At 41.0% G+C, this 24,573-nt stretch overlaps 1 protein-coding gene across 6 annotated transcripts; it reads right to left on the bottom strand.

Moving 5' to 3' along the window:
* Window positions 1-89: 89 nt before the first annotated feature.
* Window positions 90-23,676, bottom strand: bark (protein bark beetle). Of its 6 annotated transcripts, none has more exons than XM_046615731.2 (29): window positions 22,114-23,672; window positions 15,907-16,067; window positions 15,092-15,285; window positions 14,607-14,781; window positions 14,226-14,395; window positions 13,872-14,110; window positions 13,487-13,736; window positions 13,002-13,387; window positions 12,279-12,931; window positions 11,723-12,176; window positions 11,240-11,630; window positions 10,719-11,149; window positions 10,379-10,624; window positions 9,190-10,130; window positions 8,634-9,088; window positions 8,293-8,489; window positions 7,806-8,204; window positions 7,412-7,689; window positions 7,068-7,321; window positions 6,760-6,971; window positions 6,547-6,671; window positions 6,225-6,455; window positions 6,013-6,138; window positions 5,595-5,621; window positions 4,700-4,958; window positions 4,387-4,588; window positions 4,030-4,277; window positions 3,920-3,964; window positions 90-2,981 (listed from the first exon to the last, which is right to left on the bottom strand). In XM_046615731.2, exons 1-29 carry the CDS (start codon window positions 22,447-22,449, stop codon window positions 2,190-2,192), a joined length of 8,877 nt encoding a protein of 2,958 aa, XP_046471687.1. In that variant the 5' UTR covers window positions 22,450-23,672; the 3' UTR covers window positions 90-2,189. The 6 variants fall into 6 exon arrangements, with proteins under 6 accessions (XP_046471687.1, XP_046471688.1, XP_046471689.1 ...); XM_046615737.2 differs by having other exon boundaries at window positions 2,779-2,998; window positions 22,114-23,676; XM_046615735.2 differs by having other exon boundaries at window positions 2,800-3,015; window positions 22,114-23,676.
* Window positions 23,677-24,573: the final 897 nt, after the last annotated feature.

The raw sequence follows: 24,573 nt of genomic DNA, 5'->3' as shown, positions 1-24,573 counted from the left end.
AAGTTTATTTATTGGATGTCTTCTTTTTCAGCATTCTTTAGTGAAGTATAACCATGAAAATGTCAGGGAATTTAATGAATACTGCGTAATTGTACTGTGGCGCATCATTTTATAATATATTTTTAATATTCAAACTTTAATTATTAACATCATGGACGGACAAATTCATGCACCAACGCTTGCATAGAAAATTCTTATAACTAATTATATCAATCTTAACGTGAAAAATCAATTTTGCAAACAAAATGAGATTAAAACAAATTTGCAAATATATTCTAACGCACGTAAGATAGTTCATTCAGATTTGAACTCGACGTCAAGGCATTCTGCGCTCAAACTTAGCTTGTCTGTTTGTTAAATTTAAACGCAGAAGTGGCAACGGCAAGTCAAACTCTGCAAGAACTATTTTTGGGTTTAATGTACCTGCTCAACAATAATCACTTATAGAAAAATTACATTGATATAGAAATATTCTAATATTATACTCGCTCGATGTCTCGTGCGAGTTGTATATCACAACTTCGAAAACAGTACTATATTAACATTAACTTACATAATGAACGCGTTTATGCATTTGGCAGTGTGTGTGTGTGTTCTTTCACTTAAACTATAGTGGAAACATTAGACTGTTTAACTGTAAAGAATAAAGACGAAAAATATGATAATTCATTCCTAATCCTAAATAGTTATTTATATCAATTATGGACGCAAATAAATCTTACATGTAAACTTCCATACAGCGATGATGAAATTAACAAATTATATCATTAGAACGGGACACAACAATACAATGAATTATTATGTAAGTTACGAATCTTAAACTACGGAATTTCACATTCTGGATTATCATGCACGTGTAATTTTCAAGTATACGTTTGTACATAAATGTAATACTACGCATTATTATAAGCTTAGTCACTAATATACATATTTTTTTTTGTAAGACATGTTCACGCGTGATTAATTAATTACAGCAAACCTCATTTTTTCTCTCTAAAGTACGTCTTCACAAATACATCATACCCTGAACTTTGTCGATTAATAGAACGATCATTTCATATACCTACGCATTCATCCAAAAGATTAGAAAAATGTTGATCGGTTATCGGCTTCTTTATACTTACTTATGTGTTTAAACAGTCTATACTGTGTATTTATGTATAATTGGAATAAAGATCGAATCGTAACTGCACAAGAAACATTCCGCAATGGTGGCAGAAAATATGAAAACACTTGTATGTCTTAGAATACTTTTGTCGAAATCGAAGAGTCTGATTATCAGTCAGCTTTTACTCGTAGTGAATGTTGTATCCATTATCAATAGTATACTCAATCTAATTCGGTGTATAAATAGGCTGGACCAAGGGAATTGATTATTTCAATTAATTAACCAGGAAGACTGTGCAGGCCAACGCATAATTCGTTTCAGAATTTATCCGCAAAGATGCAAATTGATGAAATTTTCAATGACAGTTTAAAAAGACGTACCAAAAACACTGTGTCAAATACTATGAATCCCGGGCTTCCATTTTGCTTTCTTATTAATTCGTATAGGACGTGCACGTATTCACAAACCATCGCACTGGTCGTGTTGAATTAAACCACATCAAGTAGATGTACTAGTAACAATTCCTAGTAGTAATTCTGGTAACAATTAATTTTTGTGAAAGCAATTGAAATTTCAAACAAATCTTTTATAGTTTCCTAAGATATAGGGTCTTAAGATATTATAAAAGATGTGAGGCTTGAGAAAGAGTTTCATTATTTCAAGAAAATCAATAAATGTTACAATTGCATTATTTAATAAGGATAATTCCAACCATTCCAGTGGAGGATAGAGAAAAACGGCAAGTTAATCTTGTCAAATTTAGGATCCAGCAGCCAAAATGATGAGTCACATTCAGAGTAAACGACATTCTGAATCAGGTACTTGTTATATTTCTGGTCTTCATTTCTCTTTCACGTCTTCTTAACTTTTATACTATTCAATAGTAGCGTTTCGGGATTCTATCTCGCGTCGAGAACAAAAATACGTATACAACGAAAAAACAAAAATAAATAGAAACGAAAACGAGTGTTGGAATATTGAAACGCAGATCGAACGGGGCAAAGTAATACGAACGATCTGTACAATCACTGTGTACCACAGCTGGTCATGTATACATACATATATGCACGTGTATCCGTATTTACATAGCCGTCTCGAGAGGTTGACTTTTGCTGCGTGAGCCCGATGAGAGCTGCGTCAATTCTGTAGGTTCGGGCGGTGTGAATACGTCGAAATTAGTTTCCAGCAAGGCTTCGCTCTTTGATCGTAAAGGTTTTTCTTCCGGCTGATCTAAATTGGATTCCAGAAGAGCCTCGCTTCTGGGCCTTTCCTCGTAATAATAAGGATGGGGAGGCGGGGGGCTAAAGTATTCTGGAACCGGTTCGGATCCAGGCGTTAGCGGCTCGGTGTCGTATTGGATTGATGGGGCGAAACCCCCGGTCGGGCTGTGCGCCGGGGTTGCTTCCAGTTCCCGCTTCATATCGCTTATTGAATCGGTCGTAGCGAGACTCGAATTTAAGGGCAAGGTCGAGGCGTTGTTTAAATACGATAGCTCATTCATTGGCTCGGACGGGCTGTCCTCGGGAGTGTCGCCTGGAGGTTCGACGTTCCCAGTCGAGGGCCATCCGTTTTGATCCGGGACCGTGAAGGTTGAGTGATTCCTGAATCCCTCGTTTCGATACGAGAGGTCGAAGGCGGGGTTAACGGATCTCGCTGTCGGATGATACTTTGGCGGATTGTTAGCCTTGAATTCGGCGGCATTAGTGGCCCTCGGTGAATAACGAGGATTGTGGGCCTCGTAAACGTCGTAACTCTGATTGTCTTCCATCGACGAATTCAACTGAGACTTATCCATCGAATCTATGCTCCCGGAGTTCATCATTTTCTTATAATCCAGAGATCGAGAGTTGAGCGTATCGGTTGATTGCTTCGCCTGAAAATACGTCGCGTCTAGATGTCAAAAGCGCCTGCCCAACATTCTACTCCCTAACTTACCGACCGGACATTTCGTGCAAATATGACGTGGGAACTGCGCGTATACCAATAACCTCCAAAAAGACAAAACACTCTCTTCCTTACTGGATCTGCTTTAGAAGCAGTTTTGTGGCTGATAAAACAAGTTCTATCTCTATCTTTCTCACACTCTCATTCACTAAATTCGAGCCGTCTTCTGTCTCGTATTACACGCAGTTACCTATGCAGTAAGGTTTGCACAAAATGTCGGATTACAATATTGCAGTGTACACATTTACCATCGCACGAATATGCTGGGGATTACATGAAGCCGTTATAATACATAACAGTAATGACACAGGTCTGCAACCAAAAAACTGCACAGGTTTTTTATACTGTTTCTTATAAATGTTCACTCAATGAAACCGGGAATAATACTCAAAAAGTTCCATCGCGTCATCTTTTTTCTTTAATTCGTGTTTGTAGTTTCGTTTAATATGCATTACAGTGAGACTCAGGAATAAATACGAACAGGGAAAGAGAAAATGTAAAGCGGAAGCGTGTTCGGACGTGTATCAAAGAGAAGAAGAAAAGGTTTCATAGGGGAAAAGAATAAACATGGAATGTTAAATATATTTCATAAAGAAATTGTTTGTTTAATTTTATAAGAAATTTTGTTTAGTTCATTCTGATAAAATAGTGGTTTTTTCATTATTGTTATGCTTCTTTAAGGGAAATGAAAGTATATTTTGGATTCAACACACTCGAAAACATAATATTTACCGAAACATGCCATGCAGTTAAAGAAAAATCTTTTTTTGGAGACCTGTGTAACTGGTGTCTTATAATCTAAGGACACAAGCAACATTGATCGAATGGCACAAGAGTAACGGAATTCTCAAATAATTAGTTTCTAACCTGCATGGGTGGTACCAGAACCACTCTTTTTTCCCGTTTTCGCCGCTTATAAAATGCATAAGATAAGATTAATAAATTTACAGTAAAATACGGGAGATCGAGCAACTTACAGAAATTGGCTTTCTTCGATAACCGAGTTCCGTGAATCCAGAAGTTGAACCGACCGATCGAAGCGAGTGCAGAGACTGTCTGATGGAGTTTCGTCTTTCAAGACGTTCCACTCGTCTTCTCTTCGATTTTGAAACCCAAAGGGCTATGGCAGCCGCCAAAAGTGCAAGCGCTATTCCAGCCGAGCTCAACACTCCTATTGCCACTATGTCTTTTCTCCACGATAAGGGGTCGATATATACTCTGGGATCTAGACACAACGAAATAATTACGATTTATGCAAGTTCAACGACCAACATTTGAAAATTCCGATCGGAGAATCGGCATTGCATTAAAAATACACCCATCAACATAGTTACCAATTTCACAAATGAATGTGTTTGGCTGCATGCAGTGATCAACTTCGATCGTTTGATATGTAAACATCGTGCATTGGTCGACCTTCTCTAATTGCTGTACCCAAACTCGTTCGGAATAATCGAACCGTGTCTGTTGCTTCTTCAGGAATTTCCACAATTCGATGTAATCGCCCATTATAAAAGGCATCGACGCATTGGCCATCTGTAATTCAGTTTGTATCATTGATTTGTGCAATGATCTTTCGATAGTTTTGACCGTAGAATTATAGAAGGGCCCGTCTTTCTTCTTGCAGGGATTTTAAAAGTTACGTACCCGACAGAAATCTCTTGCTGAGTAAAAGTCCATGGGAGCGCCAATGTATATGTAGCACGTGTCGCCTACCAATTCCCAGGCAGGTGGACACTTGCCAGTCAAAACGCTCTTGTTACTCATGTGAAACGGTTGATAATCTACCTGGAGAAGTTCAGGTGAATCCTCGCGATCTCTTATCCTTCCGGCAACGGCTATGGTTTCGTTATAGCCCCACCAGTTGTGTCTTGCATCCACGTGCGATCTCCACATTTCCAATTCGCTGTACGGCGATGCATGGTCAAAATAGTGTGTTTTATTAATTGTGGATGTTAGGCAGTTACTCATTGTTACCACATCGCGGCACGTGTAAAGCGAACATGATATTACTGCAGGGCGGCCACTGAACCTCCATCACGGTTATAGGAATCTCATTGGTTATAGCAAATGGAAAAAAATATTCGTATTTTCCGTGTAATTTTTCGTTTTATGACATTTCCAGGTTTTTCAGAATTCCCTGATCAGTGGCCACCGTGTATTACGACGACAAAAACTTCATGCTGCTCACATTCAACAACAATATGCTTTGACTCTTCCGTGCGGACAGACGTGAAAGAAATGCACCAAGGTACTAACTTGAGAAGCAGTCGTGGTAAGGAGTTCAACTGGCGTGCAAAAAATGTAGTCTCAAACTCGCACAATGTAAATATACTTACTTGAATTAGAAATTTTTAATCAAAATGAGAAAAGAGCCAAACGCCATTCGTACTTACATGTATTTACAGAAATGTCAGTTGTTCGTTAAATCAAGAAACAGAGTGGAAAAGCGGGACAAGTTGACGAAACCAAATGTTACACCTCCACCTAAGCGTAGCGCGATTGCTTGCATATTATAGTTGAATTCAACTCAATAACTTACTTGTAATACCACTCCGTCTCGACAAGTCTGATTATTGTCATGCACATGCGGGTTCCATCCAATTATGTATATGTATAGATGAAAGTAAATACAGTTGAGTTAGGTGAATGTGTATAATATGGGGAATTTAATTATACGATTTTAGAATCCAAGAATACCTCGTTTTGATTATGAAAAATATGAAGTAATAAAGAGCCATCCAATCGTTACTCGCTCATTTTAAGGTGTACGAGTTATATGTAAGTTCAGGTATCAATCAGGGATTATACAAAGTTTTCAACTGGGTTCAGGCATTCTGGCTGTGTTTAGTGATACGAAATCCACCATTTCATATGCATATTATGCATTATGCATATAACGTGTGTACCTAACTACCATTACTCCAACTAATGAAAAAAATGATTTGCAAAACACTTACAGCGATCTGTTCATTGTTGACATTTCATAGTCGTTGTCGGGATTGAAAAATACATTGTCGACGTATTGTTGTCCCGGTGTGCCAGCGACAATAGTACTTCTACTCTCTCGGTTCACTGCATAATTTCTACAAAAAACAAAGATAAATATTATAGGTAAATGCATACACAATGCGATTGTTTTTCTACTCGCTCAAATATAATTGAAACTTACTTGTAAAATCCATTATGCGAAGTACTCTGATATATCGGTAATCGAACTCGTTCAAATCCAGAAATCTCTAATAAATGCTTGCCCTGATTGCCGTGCAGGTAGTTCAACGTCATATTACTGACTACCTGTTTCAGCACAATATTATTCTCGTACGGGGCAATGTTTCTCGTAAAATAGTTTCGGAATATCGTGACTTCCTGATAAGGACTACTTTGTCTACCTTCCACGTACCTGAAGATTATAAATACGTATATGTAAATTACATCGACGGTTTAACATGGATAGAAAAAGGGTTGCATATTCAGAAATACGTTACGCTTACAATGCGGGCTTGTTAAAGTTGTCGGTAAACAAATTGTTATGAATCCAGCCTTTCAGAGAGGTGGCAGACCCTCCGGAACCAGCACGTATCAATAAACCACCTTGGTTCCCTTTCAGCAAGTTATTCTGCAACGTTTTAAGGATTAGATATAACACAAGCGGTTATCCGATTCATTCAAAAGACGAGACTGATTGATTGCCCGGAAACACTCACGCGAAAATACAGTGACTGTGTATTTTGTACGTCCAATGTAATCGCGGATCCGCAGGTTGTTATATTTCCATAGAGCTTCGCACAATTGTTCGTAAACTGATTCCTCTCCAGGGTCATTATTGCGTTCACTTCCCCGGCGCTCGCGTATTTAACCGCACCCTCGTGGCAGTTTGATACTATGGAATAGGATACGTTGTGCTGAACGTCGCGATCTGTAACAATTGCGTTATTATACAAGGACTTCTTTGTCTCCACCTGCTATACTTTTTTTTCGACCGCGTTAATAATGAGTCTGATTTTCCGCTTACTGAATCCAATCGCGGATATCGGTAATGTAACAATTTCTGCAATGAATCCATGGATACCGCTGGCACCGTTAGTGAATAATCTAACACTGAGGCTAGGTCCGGTGGTTCGGAACAGCTCATTTTCTTGCGATGTACCAGCTTCCAGATGCCCAATTTCACGAGCTGTCACGTTGTAAATATCTCCGTCGTACAAAGTGATTCCGTCGGCACGTCCAGGCTTGCCGGTCGAATTGAACAAGTCGAATTGGAGGAGTCTGCAACACAGATTTGCCAATTTTCGTTGAACGGATCACAAACGACAATTTTCAAAACTCTATGTATGAGTATACCGCGCATTCGCTCACCTGAATCCGAAAGGCTTAGCCCTGTAGGTACTCCTGAATATCTTGACACAATTCACCGGATTATTATCGTACTTGTAGTAAACGAGTACCCGTTCCTCGATCGTTATTTCTTTATCGGTATCGCAAATATCGATCATGCTGAATAAGTGATACGGAATGTTTAGAGATTTGATAGGTGTAAACGAACTCTCATCGGCCTCTCGACCTTCCCCGGTTAACGACAGAATATTTAAACCATTTCCCAATACGTTGTCAATACTGTTGAACAGCAGCTCCACCTGTCAAAATGTAAAGGCAGGTTCAATAGGTGATCAGGTCTGCTAGTCAGTCAGAATTTTATAGTATTCTATGAATTTTTTTCTAGCACTTGGGGCTGTTACAATAGTCCACATACCGTATGCGTAGGAGAAATGATATTGATCCCGTGATAAGCACTCTGGGTAACTCCGACGTGAGTAATTTCCGGGGATTTCATAATAGACTGGACAGCTGCAGATTTTTCATTGTGCAGGATACCAGCCCCCGTGACGTTCACGAACTTGAGTACAGATTCTATTCGGCGAACGGTACCATGAGTAATAACGTCATGAATGCGATGCTCGTATAAGTGATGTTCGAATTCGGCGTTAGCCATGCGTATGCCACCCCAATAGTCCTGGGTTAGATCCAGGTTCCGTTCGCCACAGTGAACGAACACGAATTCACCATCCCACGGGCACTCGTACTTGTGGCCAAACAGTTGTCCATTCAATCGGATCTGACAGTCTTCGATACGCTGTTCGACTCCGACGCACTGAAATATCATATAATTACAAGGATTGATTAAGAAATTTAAGTCCCTTATACACGATCAATCGTAGCAATGTGGGAATCATTTTCACCTGCAAGGGTTCGGGCCACGACCAAATTCGCGTCAGTGAGCCTTGATGAAGCTCATATCTGCGATCCCGAGTAACGAAAACGTTCAACGAATCGTAACCCAATTGACGGCAAGCAACTTCCGCGTTGCGTTCGGTGAAACGTGAGTCGCATATTGGTATCCATTGCAAGGTTGTGTGATTGAAATACTCCAAAAAGCCTATTTCAAAAAAAAAAAAAAAGAAAGTAGACAAAGTAAACAACATGTAAAATTTTGAGGTTTACTTGAAATTATTTTTCATCAATGCTTGAAAACATGCAAGTGAGTGCACGAGGTATTAGTTGCCAATCTTTTGTATCATACCTTCATTGCTAGAGGATGTGCAATTTCCCTCCTTGCATAGTCGAATTGTGTCCAATGACAGGGCATTTTTCACGCTCCGTTTTCTCAACATATTGGAACTTGGATTGTCGACGGTCAAAGGTCTCATCACGATCTCATGCCCGTGAGCTCCGATAGCATTCAAAGTTCCGAGAGCCAAAATACCGACGTTGGGTGCAAACTCCATCACAACGTCTGGGTAAATGTTCAACGTTGCATCCGGCATTATTGTTATATCAGCTCGTATGACGTAGGGGTTCTCACGCGGGTATAGTGACAAGGTTTCGGTAAGCCTTCCCCCCAGATTATCCAAATCCGCACTGGTTACGAGATCCCAGGTGACTGAAATCGACGAATCGATCGCGTCCTCTGTCAGGTAGGGTACAAAGTTGGCCACCGCATGATCGTTCCAATCGTCGAAATCAAAGATTCTCTGCCTGTGGTAATAACGACAGTTAAAGAAACGATATAGTTCTATAAAAATTTCAGGCATCTGTAAAATAAGATGGTACTGTTCTGAAATTGGTATTAGACATACCTTATCTGGGCGAAGTCAGCAGTGCCCCACCAATTTTCCGTTACCTGTACCTCGTTGTTAATCTTCGCAGTTCTGATGCCAGCCAAGAGTTCGTAATCCAATGTGTTTTCGCCGAATAAATTTCTGTACACACGCACCTTTTGAATACCGTGAAAACCGACCACGTATGTCGGCGTGTTGTACATCTGATGAAAACCTCTGGTTACGCTTTCGTAGTGATTTCGCTTCACCTCGTTCTTGTAAAATATGGCGTTTATCTCGCCCAATATTTCGGACTGGCTGTCAGCCTTGAACTCTACCATGTAGGTACCGCTGTTCTTTTCAATCCTGTTATCGTGAATCTCCATCCGCTTTTCCATACCACGTATGGATATGAGACCCGTCTTGCATCTATTGGTATCGAACACGTTGAAAGACATGTTCAAATTGGCAAAGTGGCCGTCGACGATGAAACTAAATTGCTCATTGTTGCGCCAGGTGTTGTTATCGAAGTATAACGAGTGAGTGAAATTTTCATTGTACTGCCACACGTAGGGCAACGTAACGTCGAAACCACCAGCACGATTTCTTTCGAAGGTATTGTCTTGCAATAGCCAATGAAATAAGTTATTCGAATGTCTCAAGTCCCGGCTGAATTGCAGGATTCCTTTGCCGTTGTCGGTAATCAATGTGTTATTTATTTGAAACGAAATCTCTGATACGTTAGATTGAAAGACGTTCCAGTGCGGTGAATTCACATAAATTGCCTGATCGGTATTATGAGATATTTCACAGCCGATCAGTTTAATCGTTTCGTTGGCCTTTCGTAAAAAGTGGTCACCTAATTCGTCCAGGTATCGGTTGTAGTACGAGGCCAGAATACCGCGTTTATTCCCTTTAATTTTTGTGTTAGTGACGGTCAGTGTTGGAACTGGTCCTTGAACGATTCGATTACGAATATCCTACAATACACATGATGCGTAAATACAGATGCTGTTATTCAAATTTACGCATAATATATTACGCATGCTACAATCATTATATTCATTACTACTGATACCGCTAGAAATATAACATCGTGTATTTTTGCGAAGAAGACTTATCTTTTAAAAAAAGGGCTCGATCGTTTTGAGTTCCGAAAAACCCAAGCTGAGGAATCCTACTACGATAGGAATTGTGGGATTATAAGTTTTTAAGCTCTTAAGCTTACCTGAACTGGTGCCAAGAGTGCAGTAAGCGCGATAACTGTGCCACCGAGAGAAGCATCGCCGCTGTGATATTCCAGGATAACTTTGTACGAACTGGAACTGACAGGAAATACAGTAAGATCTCTCTTCAGATACCAGATGTTACCTCTGTGATTCAGGTGGTGGGAATCATGGATAATTATCTGCTCCGTGCTTCGATTCTGTATCGGATTCAAGAGCTGGATACCTATCACATAGCCCGGTGTACACTGTAAAATATAATCACATTAGACATATTTTCAGACACGTTCGAAGTGATTGCCATTGTCATCTGAGAAATTTTTTTCTCTCATGAATTCTCACCTGAATATTTATCACACGGTCGAGATTTGCTCGGTCGGCCTTAGCGGTAATAACGTACTTCGTTTCCCCGTTGGCCAATTCAATATCACCACTGTCTTCAGGAATTACGATCGGATTGTAAGGCGTGTCGACCGTCATGTCGGGAGAACGATCAAACCATCCGGCAAACTCTCTTTGCTGAACTGCCGATAGAGCGGGATTGTGCCTGATCCCGGCTATCCCATTATTCTCCAACCGCGAACGGATAACTTTCAAGCCAAGCTGTTTGAAACTCATCCCACTTCCTCTGTTGTTAGAAAACTCGCTGTTCCGGACGGTATTTACGGCGTCCGCTGAGTAAATGTCGGAATACAATACACCCAGTCCGTCTTGTAGATTATTTACGACTTTTATGCCGTCCATAGAGTGTCTTGCAAAGTCAATTTGCAACGCTGGAATGATTAATTGACAGGTAAGTCACGCTATCGTTTCAAGGAGTATCACACTGACGAATCTGGAGAATAAATCTTTATTGTACTTACCAGGCTTGAAAGCATTCGTTGTATAGTCAAAGAGACCAGCTCTTTCTATGGTGATATACTGAAGGTCGCTTCTTTGAGCCAACGGACTGAATCTGAGACCAGCCCAGGCGGCTTCCGAGCAAACAATACCGACGTCGTTTTCATGGGTGCAAGAATTTTCAAACTCGTTTACGCTTTCGGACCGACATTTTGTGATATCAACGTCGTCCTCCGTGCACTGAACGTTGCTCAGTACGATTTCCTCGTTGGTACCGGCACTGGGAATCTCTGAGCGTTCCATGAACCAATTATCTGGATCCAAGCTCAGTCCTAGCTGGTGGCACACTAAAGCAGCGTCTCTAATCGTCCAACCGTAATTGCAGACGGTTCCCCATCTTTCTCCTATGCGAACCTATACGTGTCGACATAAATAAGCTATAAGTATAACACGTCGAACAACGAAACTGGCCTCATTATGACAAAAATGTCGTCTGAACACCATACCTGCAGTCTGCCTTCAAGATTCGTACGACCGCCCAAAAGTCTTACGGGGGCATTTGTCTCGCCGTCTTCAAGCATCGCCATGTCCGTGGAAGTTTCATTTTCAGGTTCGTAGACAATCTCCTCCTTTAGGGTAAACATGATGTCGCTCGGCTCTTTGCCCCGCGCATCCAGCTTACCAGCGATCATCATTCCGACCGCGGGCGGAAATCGCAAGGTAACACCTGGCTGCAGGGTCAGTTTACCTCCAGGCCTGATATTGATATCTCGTAGAACAATGTACTCTCCAGCTGAGAGACTTTCCTGTCCATCGACCTCTCCACCTACCAAATTCGTGCCCGGGGTTTGGAATTGCGCCACGTAAGTAGGATTTGATATTATTGTATTGGCCGCCGGATTGCTGGGGTGCAAGAGGTACGGAAGATACTCAATTTTGGCTAAATTGTACCTGTCTTTCCTGAAATTTCAAAGATACAACAATGGCAGTTCCGCGCAAAACTGTGAATGGCGTCGCAGCTATATCGTTGGATAAACAAACTAAAACATATATAGACAATACCTGTGAAACAATCGGTCAAATATTTTCTGCTCTTCGGAAAATCCAAGCCAGTTATAAGTGCAATTGATCACTTTACTCTGGTCGCCCAAGTGGGAGCCAATTTCGTACAGCGATTCTGGATTCTGAAGAATATTTCTAAACACGTCGACATTCCCGGATGAAACGACCACAGCAGCCGCTACCCTTGATCTTGGAATCAATCTCACACCCTGGTTTTCTCCATCGTCCAATGCTTCGCGAATCCGGTTGTTACGAACAAAATTTCTGGTGAACAATAGCCTCTGAATGTCGCTGTACGGCGACAGCCCAATGCTGACAACAAATACACCACGATTGTTGTAGAACTCGTTATGTTGTATCAGCAGGGTCGCCGGCAGGGTATTGAATTCCTCGTAAAGCGGATTCCGCACCAATATACCGCCGTAAGAGTGTTCTTTGAAATGATTGTACTCAATGCATCCATCCATATTCAGAGCAGGACTCAATTTTATCCCAAGTTTCGTATTTTGTATAAAAACGTTGTGACCAATTTGTAGCTTGAGCAAATTTCCATTCTGCCTCCAACTGGACTCGACTTGAACCGCTACTTCCGAACTACCGTTGAACCAATTTCCAGTTACGTTCACGTAAGAATTGCCCGTCGCATTTCCAACCTGCGAATGGGTAAATTTTATTTACATACTCTTCCGGTGCCTCGCCGTATGAAATATCGGTAAAGCTCACCAATACACCGATGTCCTTGTTCTTGAACACCTCCGAATACTCGACGACGGTAGTTTGATTGAAGGCAACGTACTCCGAGTTCGAGCTGTCGTTGAGCCACACAGCAAAGCCATATCCACGATTCGAGGAAATGCTCGTCCTTGATATATTTCGATTACCACCGTACAGAGTTACGTTTACACCGTCCCCGTTGTTGAATGATATGCGACTTTCCGTCACGTTTATATCCGCCGATCCACCAGCGATGTGCACCCCCGCCACGTGATTGTTGTTCGATACAGAAGTATCGTGAATATGCAGCGCAGAACGTATCTTTTCAACGGCTATTCCCCGGCCATTGTTGTCCGCTATTGTGCTGCCGGTCACGTTTAAATCATACGTTTTTTCTGAAATAAGAGAAAAAAAAAAAGAATAAGACACCGGAAATGTGCGCGTACTATGTTCAACAGGCCTAATGAGATTGGTAATGAAAACTGCAATCTTACTGTATCCCGAGGAAAGTCTGACGAAGGCGATCATCCGCGTTCGAGGTTCGGCAACGAATTTGATGTACAAATTGTGTCGCGTCGTTGTCACACTTTGCGGCAATGTTCCATTCCGCACTTTGACACTTCCCAAAAGTTTTTCCGCCCCGCTCGTTCCGTCGTAAACTTCAATTGTAGCCGTGTCATTTCGATCCGTAATCATTTGCAGGAAATGCACCGTCAGGACATGCCCGGGTCGCGTATAAATGTGCTGGAAAAATTTCACATGGGATATATATTTCAAATCACGTAGAACTGTGATAAACATGCCATGCGTAAACGTTTCGCATCAACGCGCAACAGGCATGCATCTGTATTATGGATGTAACGTAGGTATATCACCAACCTTGGTACAAACTTCCCGGTTCAATTTATAGTTGCGTTGTTCCATAAAAATAATTATCGGAAAGGTTTGACTTGTAGTTCCCGGAAGTTGGCATAAGTCATGATTATCGGTTCTGTCCAGTTTCTCGTCAGGTCTCTCATCGTGATGAACGTATTTTATTCCATCCGCCCCGTTGTCGAGTACCACGCAATTTTCAACCAGGGCAAGGCCGGTTGAACTGTTCACGTAAATTCCATACCCTAAAAATATTCGTTTGAATTAGAAGTGCCAAATAAGGTTCCACATTTTCCGTGAAAAGTTTATCCCTAAAGTTAAAGATATATGAGCTGTGCAATTGATACACTCAAGTCTCACCCTTGTTACTGCGTATGGTACAATTGGTGATGACGACTGGAGCATTCGGCGAAGTCACATTTAGACCGTTAAACGACGAGTGAAGAATTGAAAGTGATTCCATGCGTGGTGGAACACCTTCAACATGGAGAGCCGACGTTGTGTTGTACTCGCGGCCTGTGCCCGCATATCTGGAGAATAACAAATCACCACGGTCGTTTAAAGATAATATACTTGTACTAAATTAACCTTCACCACCGTTTTCCATGTAACAATTTACTCGGAGATGGTGTGAACTGATATAAACTAAATCGAGTAATATGATAAGGCACGGTGCTTGTCCTATTTTTCAAAAATTACCACAGTTTTCGATTAGAAAATAAAAACGTAACGAATACTCACTTGATGTCCACATGCCTCAGGACGGACTTGGATCTGTAAACGTACATGGTGTTCTCTTGTATTAACGGCTTGTCGTAGATACTACCCTCAAATCGGAGGCCTCGCCAATGTTTAACTGCTTGTGTAGCCCCGTCATGTCGCGGCAGACAGGAGATAGCAAGGTCCGGATGGTAATCTGCAGGCATCCGCGAATATATAATGCAGCATTTGCACAATTTCGTTGAATAATAATCTAATTTTCTGATTTATTTACCGTACTTCTCGTCGTTAACGACGAAAACGGAAAATGATTTATTCTTTGATATCAATCCCTTAGGATTTTTATTGCCAGTTGTAACGAAAAATTCCGCAATTTCTCCTTCGGATACAGTAGACAATACAGTAGCAGATAAAAAGGGCATTTACGAGATTCGATTGGCCATGGCCTGTGTAAGTAAATTAAAAAAAAAATAATTAAAATAAATCGAGAAAAAACGAGATCTTACCGCAGGCCCCAGCACCGAGCTGCCTGTAAGACCACTGGTCGCAACTTTGCAGGGATAACTCGGTACCGCGACAACCTGGCTGTTCGTAGAGAAGACGAGGTCTGGCTGGCCATTGTCTATCCAACCATCCGCGCCACGCACCACCTTGCAATCCTAATTCGCGACAAGCCGTTTCAAGATCCGCCCGAGTCCAACTGAAATATGAAATGTAATCTTAGTAAAGGTATACCGTCTAGGTGCGTCAAATTTATAGATTTCTGAGCCGGCCTGACAGGGTGGCCATCAAATTTCCATCACGATATTCCCTGACTTTTCCAGGTTTTCCAGGTGAAAATCTTATAATTTTCCCTGACCAATTAGGATAAATTGGTTATAGAAAATCGAAAAAATATATGCATTTTCCATATCACTTTTTTTTTCAACGAAAGTACGAACTGTCACTTGGGTCAGACTGTCCCATCTAGCCGATACGCACAATCGTTTGTAAGGTAATATTTAGGAACATTGAAAGTTTGAAGAGAACCTTTTTGATATAATTTATCTAAAGCTTAAAAAAAATTGTGGGACGTATTTGTATGAAAAAAATATATAGTATACGATTCCCTGACTTTCCGTAAAAACCGCTGACGTTTCTCTGGCTATTCTAGAATTTTAGAATTCCATGACATTTTCAGCTTTTCCGGAATCCCCTGACCAGTGACCACCCTGCCTGATGAGCTTTGTCACGAGCCAATTGAAGAACAAGGTCATCGAAAGACAACGAAATCCTAAACTCCGTCAAAAGTCATTTTTATATCACAGTCTTAAAAACGTACTTTCGAGAGTTGGTGCAAACGGCTCGCCATTCGCCCTGATGAAGGAGCTGCAACCGTCCTTCGAGCGGACTCGGCCCATCGACAAGTCGAATAGACCTGGCCTCGGGCTGAGTGGATTGCGTCTCAGCGCTCGTAAACACGACCGGCTGTTCGGGTGTGCCCTGGAACAAAAATTTTTCTACATGATCGTCTTGGCTCCCGTAACTGAATAAAAAAAAAAAATAGAGAATCTCATCTTTAGTGGTAAACTAACAATAGAGGTACAATTACATGCAATTGAGTAATCGAACTCAGAATTCCAATAGCAACACTTTATTCTAATACTTTTTATGCTGGCAATTAAACAAAATATCTCACAATCAAATATCATCTGGACCATGACCAATGATTATTTGTTATTTATGAATGAATCCGTGATAATGTTATTGCTTTGTGCTCACACCGGTTCCGACACCGCAAGGTGTTTAGAGACCATCAATGGGTGCGAGAGAGAACGCTTGATTTAACCTGGAGTCAACATAAGTAGCTCTCTGCTGAACTAGACCCAGACTGATGCTGCTACCTGAACCTTGCATGTCAGAGAGTCAAATACGCGGATGCCAGGTTAATTCAGGTGTTCTTATTCTCTCTTTCTTTATCTCTTATACACAAATTCCCAATGGTCTATATTTAACAGCTTTAAATTTCGGACCCTGTATGTAACATTCCTGCACTCACTCACACGGAATAAAAGGAGAATTTTTTTTCTCATACGAGGTCTGTTAAATGCTTTATAGTCCGTCCCACACCCTTGGCGTTGTTTAATAAAGTTTAAGTACTGTACGAGTCTTGTTTTTCTGGCAAAAAATGTTAGCAATAATTGAAATATAATCAGCACGTTAACGCTAATAAGAATCTATCGGGAAAAAGATTCATTGTGAAAAAGTTAATTATTTTTCGATTATTTGATAGTGATCGGTTGTATGAATGAAAAATCGTCCAATTCTGGTGCGCTAATTGCAGTTAAATTTTAGATTGATCGTTATGGTCGTAAGATGTTCCTAAGGCCTGATACTTACCTACTCGATGACCACCAGTACAATGGTCGAAAACCGAATACAACGGATCTTACCATTCAAGTTGTAAACACGCTTAAACACCTAGTGATGGAATTTGCTCATATGTTTACTACACATGCCTCATCTTACGTGATACGAAATTCTGAATGTACACATATCCAGACGTGTCTAATTTGCCCTCTCGATACAACACGTATCAGCCGACATATGTTTATCTATAGCTATTGCGAACACTGTCAGTAATTCGGAATTTAGCTTGGCCTAAATATAGCTTTGTACAACGGTATCATCGAGAAAAAAATTGAAGGAAACAGTGCTATATTGTACTTGAACTCGGCCCATTGCTCCGTGTTTTAACTAGTGTATAAAAATCTTCGTTACTCTTTTTTACATCATTTGCACCGGTCAACACGAATTGTGAGTCTAGATTCTGGATGTCAAATTTTGATTTCTTCTACGTAACTAATGAAAGAAAATATATTTATTAAAACTTCATTTTTGCATTTAAATCACTTTTATTCAAAAATAATAACGAATGATGAGATACAAATGTAAAAGAATTGATAGACAGAGTTTAAAAATGAATATTTTTCGTACTTCTTCTATTTTCGTGGGGACTTTCTCGTGTCGAACCCAAAACGTAATCTCCCATTATGCTCTCGTTATACCCTCCCTGATAACGTTGGTACCGATAAAATCCATCGCATCTTGGTGAAAACATATTCCTTTTTCTTTCGAATATGCAAAAACAAACTTTATGAGTAATAAATATTGGTTACAGTTATTACTCGATGTGCAGAATTGAAATTAATTTATCTCAATAGAAACTCAAGGAAGAAAAAAGATTATTTTTTTTTTTTTTTGTTGACTTGTGCTGTCAATAAATTTTGATAATTCCAGAGTATGTGCGTATGCGTTGTGTGCGCATTATAGCGGATTACTGTAACATCTAACGGAGATCCCTGCAGCCGAAAGTCAAATGAATCGGTTGACCCCGGTCTCAACTCTGGTTACCAGACTGCTGACAATGAGCTACAGTCCTAACCTCGGGTCAATCCTAGTTGACCCGTCGCGTGGCCTTCTTGACTCAACAGAACGGCTCTTGAAACCAATCATAACGGCTGCATCGTGTACTTCCAGCATTGTCGGAGTGGTAAGACAGAGGAGGGAGGAGGCACCTCGCGATGTCAATTAGAAAATTAAGAGACCGGGCAATTATTGTTCACCGGAAGTCAACTCGCTCCGACAATGGCATAAGTGTGTTTCAGATGGAAGACGTCGTTGTACAAGGTGTACGAAACTTACCGCAGTGCAAGCAATCGTAATCATGTGCAAAAAATTCGCGAGACAATTACCCAAGTAGCTAATATCATCAATTTTCATCGTTTAACAATGATTCGTGAACGTATGAATAATGACTGTAAAATGTGATTGCCTCGTGGGCTTCACTCCGTTATAGTTCCGCGGAACTCGCCCCCCTCCAATGGAATACAGGAAATAACCAAAACGAACAAATGTGCCGTGTATTAACAGCGTTCATTTATTATACGAATATAAGTAGGTAACATAATGATGGAGAGGATGCACACGTTATAAATTATAGAACGTACAAGATTCCAGAGTGCTTTTACAAGCGTGGAATCAAGAGCCGAACAACATGCCAGTGTCTGTATCGTATTATCCCATAAGTGCTCCATTCTATAGCCCTAATGTACCTAACGCAAAATTGTACACCCCTACCAGCCGGTGTTGCGTATTTTATGGTATGGCCATGTGTATCATCGCATACATATACATGTACGGAACAGGAAAGCTGGTCAGCCAGCCGTCAACCCATGGCGTTTACAGTACTATAGAGAGTATGGCATGTTATGTAAAATGTGAAGATATAAACCAGCGGTATAATATGAATGAAAATTTTCCTGCGGACATTGTTAATCTACTTTTTCATCAAGGTCCGAAAGTTCGATGAAGATCACGTTGCGCCCGAGTACGGTATACATATTGTGTAACTAATATTCAAAGTTGAGCAAGACAAGTTGCAGTTTTAGCGTATTTAATACCTTGCTTCCGAACGTTCAGTGAACTCGTGCGTATGGATAATGATACACTACCTTACTACTGCTCGTACACGCACGAGTATAATGCTTGGCTGGGTATAAAGAACTGAGACTTGAATTCGAGGATCGCCAAGAACCGCAATGAGAACCGTGTAGAGATCACTGGCCCGAAACTGGCGGGAAGCCCTCGTTTCCATTCTCGCAACCCGGAACGTAGAACAGCGGGAAATGGCAGAGATGACCATTTCTCGCCAGATTCCATATTGCGGAGAAAGAATGAAAGAATGAATCATTGTTCTGACAGTTAAGAGTCTCTCACGCTGACCCCGTGTCGTTATCCTTATGGTACATGATTTTTTTTGATACTCCAGATTCTTCAAGAAAAATTGTAAGTTTGTAAGTGTGAACACCTCTTAGATGTTTATTGCACGTGAATCTAGCGTAAGAAAGTAAAGTTAGTAATCCTGCGAGTGAAAGGTTCAACCAGGAATATACAACACCGATATTGACACCAAAACCTTGTCGAAGCATTCGCTTCTATAGGATTACTGTACCTAGCTGACTATTTTTTTTTTTTTTTGTTGAACTCAATGGTACTGAGATAGGGTCAAAATGAAGTGAAGTAGACTTAATTAAAAGAAGAAAGCTTCGAGTTTTCTTTTCTGGTACACGCGAGCAATATCGACGTAAAACATGAGTTGCGCTTTTTACTATACCTCGATGTTTCGTAATGAAAGTAAGACTTCTCGTTCACTCATTTCGAATTTACACCAACCCTGTATACATTTTGCTGCGGTTACTGTGCTTCCGGTTTTGGTACCTGGTAGCCGTGTACAGATGCCAAATGTAGTCGTCTTATTGGACTCGGAATTTACGATGCCTAATGTATTTAAGTAACCCTGCACGTAAGTTAGTAATCCAATCTCTTTAACTCCTGTAACGTGATCGGATCTTATGGTGTTCGGAAACTATGTGGTGTACTTTAATCTCTATGATTTCGAACTAGTCTGCAAGTTTGGATTTCATACACGTTGACTAGAATGTACATCTGTGAGCTTGCGCAGATTTCAATTATTAATAACAAATAAGCTTTTCAAATTTGACTTCAAAGATTTCGCAGAGTCTATCATGAACTTGTGCTAATTTCCACAGTTATTGAATCGGATGAATTTCGAGTTACTGACAACTCAGCCGCCTTCTTTTATGCTGTTTAAAATGGTCATATTTATGTTAGCGATTAGAACCTTCGATTAAAAGGTATTCGCATAATTTCGGCAGTTAAGGAATCAGCTTTTATGAGGTGAACACTGCAGGTGAAAATTAGATTATTGTAAAGTCCCCCTACGCGTGAAGCTGTTATCATATCCTCTGCATCCTGTGCCGTACGTCCAAGTACAGGAAGCATAACATGTAAAATGACGCATACCTGTTGCACTTAGTAGGTTTCGTAACAAGGTGAAATTGTGGTAAATTAGTCGATCGATTAATTCCGCCTAATTTAATAATATACGGTAGACATACTGGGATTAGTTTTTCGCCGCAGAACATCATTTGCTACAGTCTCAATGATAAGACGATCTGGAAAAGGTATAAATACTCCGACACAAGATGTTGTAAAAATGTGAACAAATTGAAAAAGGATTTTTACAACCAGGTGGATAAATATTATCCAATCAATGATAGAATATCTTATCTGAAGAACATCGAGTGATTGTATGTGAAGGACTCATTGATCCTGCAGGTCTCGTCATTCAATGGAAAGTTGAAATCGGTGATTCATTTGTGTGTAAAAATATTATTATTACACGTACATACAAATGTGTGGAGCGCGATGATCAGGTGAATCACAAACAGATATGACTTGAAAGTGTGACTGAGCACGTGTACATCGTACAATATCTTAACTACATGCTGGTATGCCATATGATGCGTTATAATACGGCAGTATTGTACTCAGACGTACAAGCGCAAATGTATACTAAGCCCATGCATACCGATGTAGCGATGGTGCAACAGCATCTGCACACAAAGACGCTTTGATAAACGTACACCCTCTTATCGCTGGGCAAACAGATAACTGAAACATCAACTACGACAGCCGGCTCGTGCTACGTGATAATACTGATAAACGATTAGACACAATAAAATCTACTGCAACCCGTTTCTGACTAGTTTCATTCCACCCATGCGATTCAATAACCGATCGATACTGTGAATTTGTTATAATCTTGCGTGAAATCTTGGAACTTGTTATGAATGAATTTCCAAATAACAAGAAGGTGCGCATAAAGTATCATGTGGCGCACACGCGCTGACACCAAAATAGTCCTATGGAGGTTCGGATTTAATGTTGTCAGACCTTCCGCGTCTAGGTTTACACTTTGGTGAAAGCATCACCGAGCCTATATATTGACTTTTCCGAGGTATCAACTCGCTTCGCGATCTGACACCCTGTAGCCCTTGGAACTTCCCTCAACCTCAAATCTGCAGACTCTGATGGGAGACACGTTTGAGACACCTTACGTCCTGTTGATTTTTTTTTTCCTAAAAACGGCGAGCTGTGTCTCTGTTACTGGATAATTGATTTGTATTATATACAAATGCCATTTAAGATCATTTCTGGAATCTAGTATTCGGGAATGTAAAATTATGGTATATGTGCGCCACTAAGGGACTAAAATGGAACACCCTGTATATCGAGTGAGGCGCGATGCAGACACTACGCTGCTAATGTAAGGGTGTCGTAGGATCGAATAAGCGACTGCATACGTTTACAGAATACAGCCTGCGTTATAGCAGCTATATGTCCATGTCCGTCCCCAACCGCGCCTTCTGCTCACAACTAACAAAGAACATTCTTCGATCGTTGGTCGTCAATCCGTCGTCAACACCATCTTGCACCGCAATTTTTTCCAAAACCTTGGACACGTGCACATTCTGCAACTCGTATTCTCGGTTTGCTCAGTCATATCGGAATGGTTAGTTACGGCTGAATTTGTCGGTGCAGTAAACGCTGAGAGATAGCACGGTATCCACGATAATTCCTAAGTGCTTAGCAGTTTTAAGAGTCAATCAACGGTACAACTTACCTCGGCAGTGATAACGCCGCGTATTGTGATGCCAATCATAGGAGCAAACCGGATCTCAACGCCAGGCTCGATCACCAGAGTCCCATCACGTTCGACGAAAAGATCCTCCCGAACGACGTAAGGACTCCGGGATCTCTGGAGCAACCTTTCACCTTTGGTAATCCGACCGCCGGGTAATTCGGTGAAGCTTGATACTCCATAATCAGGCGTCACCCTATTGCTGTGAGGTTCGGTGTAGTATATCGTCGATGGATCTGTAGGGTTTGACTGTTGTCCCGCCACATTCCAACTTTTGCACAAACATGCCAAAATGACCAAGGCTTGCACACCGTACATCGTCGTCGAAGTAAATTCTGCTTGTCCGAATTCGAGTGTATCACCCTGTATGATTCCTAATAAATCCTAGCGACGAACCTCGTTCACTTCCGAGTGTATTGTTCCTTCCTTAATCTTGTTTAAAAATTCAAGAGCACAGGTATTCAATTTGACATCGCACTAATTAAGGTTGAAAATTTCAACGGTTGAAGATTCAAATTCTTATTACACATGCACTGTGGGCACATACTCCAAACGCAACTTTTACGTGAATTCACGACACAATAGTATTCTTGTACTCATAGTTGTAATACTGTACTCGCCATGGAAACCTGGAAGCAAGTATTACTACCGCAACAACCGCGAAAAGGGATCGATTAAAAATTAATTTAAATAACTCGAATTTTCACCCATACATAGTCCGCCTTCCGTTTCAAACACTGTAGTGTCTCCTACTGAACGCGAACGCTTATCAATTGTTCTCATTATTGTGACGCAAAAATTATGATTCATTATAGTTACTTACGAATTAGTATTATTTTAGTGCACCTATTAAAAATCTTGAGCCTCGCCTTTAGCCTCCTACTTTTGAACCACATGCGGTAGTTATGAATCATACATCCCAAGATCAAGCGTTACGTCTTCGATGATGAATCCACATAAAGGATTTAAGTGTGATTTATCGATAAGAACGAACGGTCACCGTAACAGCTCTGTGTCTTTTAGGCATTACGATTTGCGTACATTTTCTCAAACACGCGTTTCACCCAATAACCGTTACAATAGCGAACTGGATTCGTTATACGAAAAATTTAAAAGTTGTTCATATATATATATATGTATACACACGCAGCAGCCGTTAAAAGATTCACAAGTTTCGCGATTGTTTACACGTCAAACACGTATACACACATTCACATGTGCCATTGACTGCGACGATCGGTCTTTACGCAAAAACAGGTCATGAAAAACAATCACTTTCGTACTCGCGTGTACTCTTCGCGAGTATTTTACTACACAGCTGCTTTCTGACCGATGTAGGCTACTCGTCTGCCTCGGATCGCTTCTTCGGAGGACGCCTTCCCTGACGATGCTTTCGCCCGCGATCTCCTGCTGTTTCATTGGGCGCGGTTTTACTGGTTGTTGGAGTGGAAGTGGTGGAGTCGTTTCGAAAAGAGTCGCGGTCACGTGACACGACTATGTTACGCAGGTTGTGAAACAGGTGAACCCCTCCAGTTCCGCTGACCGCTGCGTCGTCTCCCCGTTAAACGCTAAAGTCGCCAGGTAACCGATGCCTGCGCTGCGCCGTCATCTGAATCGCGTCCTGTGTGCGTCGTGACGTAGAACTACACCTACGCTTTGTTAGCGAAGGTGCGATACACGGTGAAATGACGTAGTGGCGTGGTTGTCCGGTTACCTGAGCAGCTACCTGCAACGTTCAAAATCACGCGCCCTTTTCAAAACTTTACTCAGCGCGCTGCGCGTGCCCAGTCGATTTTTAAATAACCGTATATCCGCGTTGACAACGAAGATTTGAACGATCCGCAACGGACTATACTTATCAACTGACACACTTTCGTACGGATTCATACAGGGCTTTTTCAAGCCTTTTCAATAATCAATTATAGCCGAAAGATGTTTGAAATACGTGCTCGTGCAGATGAATCGGTTCATGGATGCATGAATGATACTTTTTCTGCCTCCGTACCTCCTCAATTGATAAATATAAATCACTTGCGTACGAATTTGTTGAAACATGAAATAGCGGGACGGCAAAGGCCTTCTTGCTCATTGTTGCAGACTTTTATTCTTGCTCCGAATTTCCCCAAGTTCGTAACATTTTGCACAGGTTGATACAACTGAGTCATAGTAGTCCGTTTTCATTTATAGGGAATGTTATTAGTGAGGCGTAATTTTATAAATGGAAAGATGGATGTTCAACGCGCATATAATGCCAAGAACACACGGCTGCTGGAAGCCCTGGAAACGTATAAATTTGGTAGATTACATTTGTAGATGTCATAGCATTTGTTGTAATTATTGTTACGCTCTGAATTGCAGATCAATGGCTTATCCTTAACAGCAGCCCCACTTCAAAGATGAGCCTGAGAAGGCGCAAGCTTGCGTTTATGGTTTTTCGTATCA

Source organism: Neodiprion pinetum, chromosome 3 (genome assembly GCF_021155775.2).
Source record: "Neodiprion pinetum isolate iyNeoPine1 chromosome 3, iyNeoPine1.2, whole genome shotgun sequence".
NCBI classification, from domain to species: Eukaryota; Metazoa; Arthropoda; class Insecta; order Hymenoptera; family Diprionidae; genus Neodiprion; species Neodiprion pinetum.
This window is presented reverse-complemented; position numbering and strand designations above follow the sequence as displayed.

Excerpts from the sequence above, each read along its gene's own strand:
- bark (XM_046615731.2), bottom strand. The coding sequence starts at position 22,449 with ATGTACGGTGTGCAAGCCTTGGTCATTTTGGCATGTTTGTGCAAAAGT. Across the intron at positions 16,068-22,113 it reads GCGGCGTTATCACTGCCGAG|GGCACACCCGAACAGCCGGT; the intron begins GTAAGTTGTACC and ends TTTTTGTTCCAG. Across the intron at positions 15,286-15,906 it reads GTTTGCACCAACTCTCGAAA|TTGGACTCGGGCGGATCTTG; the intron begins GTACGTTTTTAA and ends TTCATATTTCAG.